Source organism: Mauremys mutica, chromosome 3, assembly GCF_020497125.1.
Source record: "Mauremys mutica isolate MM-2020 ecotype Southern chromosome 3, ASM2049712v1, whole genome shotgun sequence".
Classification (NCBI taxonomy): Eukaryota; Metazoa; Chordata; order Testudines; family Geoemydidae; genus Mauremys; species Mauremys mutica.
In genome coordinates this window covers 130,278,926-130,286,295 of record NC_059074.1, presented here as the reverse complement: position 1 = coordinate 130,286,295, position 7,370 = coordinate 130,278,926, and the positions used below count along the sequence as shown (strand labels likewise).

At 47.6% G+C, this 7,370-nt stretch overlaps 1 protein-coding gene across 1 annotated transcript; it reads right to left on the bottom strand.

The window, feature by feature from the left end:
• Positions 1-767: 767 nt before the first annotated feature.
• Positions 768-5,655, bottom strand: ACTA1 (actin alpha 1, skeletal muscle). Its single transcript, XM_045010956.1, has 7 exons — positions 5,209-5,655; positions 3,771-3,911; positions 2,990-3,314; positions 2,467-2,628; positions 1,754-1,945; positions 1,456-1,637; positions 768-1,182 (listed from the first exon to the last, which is right to left on the bottom strand). Exons 2-7 carry the CDS (start codon positions 3,897-3,899, stop codon positions 1,039-1,041), a joined length of 1,134 nt encoding a protein of 377 aa, XP_044866891.1. The 5' UTR covers positions 3,900-3,911; positions 5,209-5,655; the 3' UTR covers positions 768-1,038.
• Between the last annotated feature and the right edge of the window lie 1,715 nt (positions 5,656-7,370).

Sequence of the window (7,370 nt, the reverse complement as noted above, 5' to 3'; positions counted from 1 at the left end):
GATTTATGAGTAGTTCTAAAGGAAAACCCTCTCCTGTCAGTTCCACTTAGAAATGAGTTATAAAAAAGTTACTATTTACATTCTGCTCCAATGAGGTATTTGAAATACGTGTGTTGCACAGGATCATTTGTCTAGTGAAATATATCTTTGGCGTTGGGCCAGTGTAAGACTGCATCTCATTCAAAAGGAGTTTTGTTTTTGTTGAGTTTAAGAAACTTGTACAACCCAACAGCCTTTTAAAAAGTTGTAAAATAGAAGAGGCTTCTAGGATGAGATGTGGCACATGTTATAGCTACGACCACGTTTTTTAGAGCCAGGCTGTAATCCCTTGAAAAAGAGCTTTACACAGAAAATGTTAACCTGAACTTGAGGATAAGGCAGTACCGGTACAATAGCACAGAGTAGGAAGATCATGTGTAAAGCAATTGAAACGTAAAGTCTAAAAATAATAAATATTAAAGTGTTTCTCAGAACCAAGAAAGCAGTTTCAGATTCATATTTAAATGGGGGGGGGGAAAAAGGACACAAACCTTTTTAATATATTTTGAAAACTAATTCTGAAGCACTCTGGCCTCCTATAACCCAGTGTGTTTGTTAAATGTAACATTGCTACTGTGTGAAATAACCTCCCATCATTATTATGTCAATTATTTAAAGTGTTGGAACTTTTTTTCTCCCTAAATTGTAACCAGTTAAAGAACAGGATGAATGTGTATAGAGATTTCAACTCCAGGAACGGAAATAAATCATGACATAACCAACTCCAATGGGGTGTGACAGAATGACTGATGATTTAATGCTTCTTGAAGTTTTTGGTTTCCTTCCACAGGGCATGGTTTTAAAAATAAACAAAACGAGATAAAATAAATTAATTTATGTACACTTTACATACACTCTGTGTCACGTGGAGTTTGCAGCAACAGTAACAGAAATTGTTACAAAATAGAAAGTTACATGGCTGTTGCAGGTATTCAACAACCTACAACTTACAACAGTGTCATCCTGAGAGTGGTTAGCATAGTGATCATGTAAACATGCTTAGAAGCATTTACGGTGGACAATGGATGGGCCAGCTTCATCATATTCCTGTTTCGTGATCCACATCTGCTGGAAGGTAGACAGGGAAGCCAGGATAGAGCCACCAATCCAGACAGAGTACTTACGCTCAGGTGGTGCAATGATCTACAAGAGTAAGCAGAGCTCTGATCAGTAAACAAACCATATGTGGGCACAGAACATTTTATGAATTACTACACATAACTTTACAACATGTTAAGTGAGGTGGAATAGCATTTCCCCAAGAGGGAGAGTTAGATGCACCCATTCGAACTGATTGTTTGCAAAGTGCTTTGAAGATCAGCAGGGTTAAGTATTATGTCTTATTCCACTGCACTTGTCTGAAAATAAGAGTCTTATCTCAATATATGAGTCAATAATCCATATAGTCAAATGTACCTTGATCTTCATTGTGCTTGGAGCCAGAGCAGTGATCTCCTTCTGCATGCGGTCAGCAATACCAGGGTACATGGTGGTACCACCAGACATGACATTGTTAGCATACAGGTCCTTCCTGATGTCAATATCGCACTTCATGATGCTGTTGTAAGTTGTCTCATGAATACCAGCAGATTCCATACCTGGTGACATGAAGAGATAAAGGAATACAGAGGTAAGTGCACTTAATTCACCAGTGAAGCAGAAGGATCGGTAACCCTGAAGGGAAGGATTTCTTTGGAGAGAGAGGATTATATACCAATGAAGGATGGCTGGAAGAGGGTCTCTGGGCAACGGAAACGTTCATTGCCAATAGTGATGACCTGCCCATCAGGCAATTCATAGCTCTTTTCCAGGGAGGAGGAAGAAGCTGCAGTTGCCATCTCATTCTCAAAGTCCAGAGCCACATAGCACAGCTTCTCCTTGATGTCACGCACAATCTCACGCTCAGCTGTCACAGGGAAAAAAAAGAGATGTTAGAAGGCTGGAACGGGAGAGAGGAGAGCAAAGCAGCACAACCAGAGGTCAAGGGGAATGGTCAGGGACTCCAAAAGAGCGTGTCTGCATGTTTTCTGGCTCTGAGGGAGACTGTGCGAGTCGATCAACAATATGAATGCAAGGGAGGTGGGGGAGAAATCAAAGCCTGGTCCTTGATTTTCAACATGGAACATCAGATACAGATCCCTGTGTTTAATATTCAATCTATCAAACAGGACCACACTGAGCAAATACACACCAGGTCCCCCAGGCTCAGGTTGTGTCTATTAAGTACAAACCTGTACCAATTAACAGGCAAGTAGCTAAGTACAAGTGCCCATTGCACTGAGTGGTGACCAGGCATCCCTAGTCACACAAAGGAGTGCAGGTTTGCAGGATTTGGCCATCCCCATGGAAGTTAAACAAGTCAGCCTCGAGTGTGACCGCTGTGTGCTGCCGATTAGAGGAGGTGGTCGGTGGGCAGGCTCCACTTACCAGTGGTGACGAAAGAGTAGCCACGCTCTGTCAGGATCTTCATCAGGTAGTCAGTGAGGTCCCGACCGGCCAGGTCCAAGCGCATGATGGCATGTGGCAGAGCATACCCCTCATAGATGGGCACGTTGTGTGTGACACCATCACCAGAGTCCAGCACAATACCTGCGAGGGGGTGGGAGAGCGAGTGAGACCGAGCACCTCGCTAGGCTGACACAAGGCAAGGCTGGGGAAATGGTCACAAGGGAAGGAGAAATCCCTGCAGGGGATGGAGAAGGGGCAGGCAAAGTTTGTTTTTACTAGTGGCAGCATAAATCTAAAGCAGAATGAGGGGCCTTCTGAGGGCAGGGGGTTCATTTCTCAGAGAGTCAATGCCAGTGGGTGGGTGCCCTCACTAGGTGAGGGTGGGTGTTGGCCTAGCTCAAGGTGGGTGACGCCTATGCTGGTGGGTGGATGCCCCTGGGTGAGGGTGGGATCACCTATGCTGGTAGGTGGGTGCTGTTAGAGGCCCATTACCCTCACTCACCGGTGGTACGGCCGGAAGCGTACAGTGACAGAACAGCCTGGATGGCCACATACATGGCGGGCACGTTGAAGGTCTCAAACATGATCTGGGTCATCTTTTCACGGTTGGCCTTGGGGTTGAGGGGGGCCTCAGTGAGCAGGGTGGGGTGCTCCTCGGGGGCCACACGCAGCTCGTTGTAGAAGGTGTGGTGCCAGATCTTCTCCATGTCATCCCAGTTGGTGATGATGCCGTGTTCAATGGGGTACTTCAGGGTCAGGATACCTCTCTTGCTCTGAGCTTCATCCCCCACGTAGGAGTCTTTCTGACCCATACCCACCATGACACCCTAGAGAGGAACAAAAAGGGGTTGGGGGGCTTAACATCTCTCCAGGGAAGGAGGGAGAGAGTCACACACTATCCACCCTGGGGAGTTACAGTCAGCTCAGGACAGAAGAGAAGTCTCCCAAGTCACAGCTAGGGCAAATCCAGCCCAATGTAAGAGCAGCTATTGCATTACAGGTGTGCAAGCATGGAGCACACCTGTACTGCAACAGCACATTTCTGGGGCATTGATATATATGCGCTAGTCTCATGATGGGAGGAAGGGTGATTGGGTCACAGCTGGTGTGACAGCAGACGGTTGTAGCACAGTCGGCATATAAATTACTCAGTCCCATTATGGAGGTGGGGGTCAGCCCCTCCCAAGTGATTAGGGACTTTCCCCAGAAAGCAGGGGATGGTTTTTAAGCACCACCTCTGTGAAGCTGCAGTCCTGGCAGGGCTAGAAGACAGGGCATCGTACCTGATGGCGAGGGCGGCCCACGATGGAGGGGAACACAGCCCTGGGAGCATCATCCCCGGCGAAGCCAGCCTTCACCAGGCCAGAGCCGTTGTCGCATACGAGCGCGGTGGTCTCATCCTCATCACACATGGTGTCGGCTTTCTGGGGAACAGCAAGAAAATCAAACCACCATAAGAGCTGACAGGAGAAAATGCAACACAGCAGTAGTCTCACCACTCATGACCCACTGTCCCAGAGAGGCCGGGCTCTTCCCACCCACAGAAGGTGAGGGGTGTAGTGGGGCATGGCTTCAGAATGGGGCTGCAAGGTCCAATGAACATCTCAGAGGGTTTGATTTAAACAAAAATTTCTATGCTACTTTAAAGTGGTTAATTAAAAATCACATTTTAAACTCAAAGTAGATCCAGCCTTCCCTTCTATTTTAGAACTCTATTTTAAATCTTTATTCCACACAGTATGGCTTATAAAAAATTGTAAATTAGCTCAAAGAACTAAGAATTAATCCACCACATCCTCAATAAACTGCATTATTCATTACTTGATTCTCATTTTATCAAGTTTAGAGATTGTTACCATGTAATCTGGTAGTTTTAATACATACACTTAAGATACGTACAGTAATTATATTTTGGGGGTGGTGGAGGTGGTAAAAATTGTAATCCTATAATCATCTCCAATTGATTTAAAAATCTCATCAATCTGGAACACAAGTTAAAGTAGGTTATAGCTGCCAAGAGTATTTAGGAGAAATAATTGTAAACCTTTATCAGGATAACAATAGTAAGCCACAGATTTAAAATAAAGGCCAGGCACTTTGATTCAATAGCGTGGCAAAAACTGGAGACTAAGAGACAGGAGAAGTAAACTTTCAAAAATTACTTTTTGCATAGTTATTTAAGGGTTTTAAAAGTTTGAAGCAATAAACGTGCTGGTTTCAATTGGATGGGATTAAGAAGATGCGATGTAAAACGGAAGCAATCCAAGTTAGAGTACCACCTTGGATGGTACGAATAGTGAAAATCTATGGTACTGCGCTTTTCCTTAAAATCTGACTCCCCCGTCCTCTGGGCTACAATAAAAGAGACTCCTGGCTCCCCAAGAGCCACTGAAGGGGTTTCCCTGTTCATTACGATCCGTAAGGAGTCACTGGAGGGGTAAGGCGCCTGCTGGCGCTAGCGCTCTCTCCCTCCCCTGGGCTCCAGGGGAGCTGCCCTGCAGATCGGCCGCCGGCCAGGCAAGACGTGCTAATCTCTCGCTGCCTCGCGAGCGATCCGAGCCGCGATCCCCCCCCTCCCCCGAAGCACGAGGGCAGAGCCCTGCGAGCCCGCCCGGCCGCCCTCTGCCGCGGGGGAGGCTCCCGCCGCTGGGGGCTGGCGCCTTGGCTGCTCCCAGCCGCCGCTTAGTCTCGGGCCGCGCTCCGCGGGCCTGGCGGGCTCACCTCGGGTGGCTCCTGGCTCTCCGCTCCGGGTCAGGCTGCTCGCAGCTCTCCAGCTCGGTGGGCTGCCCGGCCCCGGCCCGTCTTTATAGAGCCGCCGCCGCCGCCGGCCGCAGGAATGTCGCCCCGTCTGTCTCCATATTTGGGTGTTGGGCAGCGAGCGCGCCCGGCCGGAGCCCCCCAGGCCCCCTGCGCTGCCGCGGGGCTGCCCAAAGAAGGCGCTGCTGGCCCGGGCCCAGGGACCAGAGGCCGGGCCGTATAAGGAGCGTCTGCCGGGCCCTCCCCGGCCCCCGCCTCGGGCCAGGGGAAGGGGCCGGGGGGGCTCGTGTCCGAAATAATCCCGGCCCCGCGATACCCAGAAAGGAGAAAGCGGCGCAGGGGGTGGGAGCCCCCGGCCCGGCAGCGGCCGCAGGTTCGGGGCAGCCGGGGTGGGGGGCGAGCCCGGCCCGGCCCGAGGAGGAGGGGCCGAGAGCAGGGCCGGGGGACAAGGGGCTCGGGAGCTACGCGGCAGGTACCGCTCCAGCACTGCTAAGGCCCAGCCTTTGGCAAGTCCCTGCCCCAGCGCGCACCGCCACACGCCAGTCCCGGCCGCCCAGCGCCCAGCGCCAGTTGTGTGCGGTCTCTTTAAGTGGGCAGTTTGTGCCAGACACACACAGCTCGCTGGATGCTGCCTCCTAATTAGCATTCTCCACCCCAGGGGAAAGGGCTGTTGCAAGGGGACACATTTTGTTGTTGGTGTTTTAATCACTGCAGATTTTTTATTGTTTGATAGACAGATTAATCCTTGCACAGCAGCAGCTTTTTATAATAAAAAATACTGTGCAAAATCAGTTTTATATATAGAGGATGATAAAGATCCACGTTCTGGCTAGTTGCCAGTATAGGTTGGACAGCTCCCATGCGCAGTGGGGCTGCTGTTGTTTATGCTATTTATACCTATGATATGTTCAGATATATTTTTTAAAAAAAATTCTCAAGGGCTTTGAATCTACTTATGGTCATGTAGAGGTTTAATGGTCATTTTGGGTTGGGGAAGGCTGGAAGTACAGTTGGTAGTCGTCCAACTTCTGTTAGGATAGGAAGCACAGCAGCTGCTTATGGAGAGAATTGAAATAAATGGCTAGCTTAGTGGGACGGGAAGGAAAGATGTGATGCCAAAAGTTAGTGGAAGAGAGAAGCAGCCTCACTTGCAGCAATGGTAACTAACATCTACTTTTCTAAAGTACATAATGTGCAAACACATGCTGGAAGGAATCCCTGTGCTCAACAGGTGTTTTCTCCATGGAAGCCGAAGATAGAAGTGTTCTGGTTTGTAGCCCACCATAAAATATCCTTTTATAGGCTATTTCTCTGTAAAATTAGGAAGAGGAAACTGCTCCTACATTTCCTAATGATCCTTTCAGCAACCAGCAAGATAGCCTAGATATGTAATTAACAAAGGCCTCTCTGCATCCACCACAAAAGTTATGGAGGAGGAGACGTTTGTAACTTTCAGGAAAAAAATGCTTGTACTGTAATTTAAATTTTAAGGTAGGGATGACAGAACCGTATTAAGTACCATTCCATTCTTTTACAATTCTTTGCCAAATCAGGGAAGGGGCCATTCTTCCTCCATAAATAGGAATTGTATTCATCCCAACAAAGTATAGACATAAAAGGGGAAAAACATTTAGAAAAATAGGTTGTGTTGGTAAGAAGGGGAATTAGCACAGAAGAAAATCTAAAGCTGAAAAGGAAACAGTAAATTATGATTTATTTATGTTGAATGCCCCTCTCATGCTTTCATTTGCTCTATATCAGGGGTTCTCAAACTGGGGGTCAGGACCCCTAAGGGGGTCACAAGGTTCTTACATGGGGGGGTCACAAGCTTTGCCTCCAGCATCAATAATGGTGTTAAATATATAAAAAGTATTTTTATTTGTAAAGAGGAGTCTCACTCAGAGGCTATGTGAAAGGGGGCACCTGTACAAAAGTTTGAAAACCACTGCCCTATATGGGATCTGACCTTACATTTAAAAATCAGTTTCATATTAGCAAGCTCTTTAAAACACAGTGATTTTATTGGGTCTGTTAAAGATGCATATGAAAAAAAAATGCATAGGGTAATGGTGGATGTCTGTTAAAGAAGCCCTTCAAAAGATACTGGTCCTGGGAAAATTTTATTC

Coding starts and splice junctions, on each gene's coding strand:
- ACTA1 (XM_045010956.1), bottom strand. CDS start 3,899: ATGTGTGATGAGGATGAGACCACCGCGCTCGTATGCGACAACGGCTCT. Junction 3,315..3,770: donor TGGGCCGCCCTCGCCATCAG/GTACGATGCCCT, acceptor GTTCCTCTCTAG/GGTGTCATGGTGGGTATGGG. Junction 2,629..2,989: donor CGCTTCCGGCCGTACCACCG/GTGAGTGAGGGT, acceptor ACCCCCTCGCAG/GTATTGTGCTGGACTCTGGT.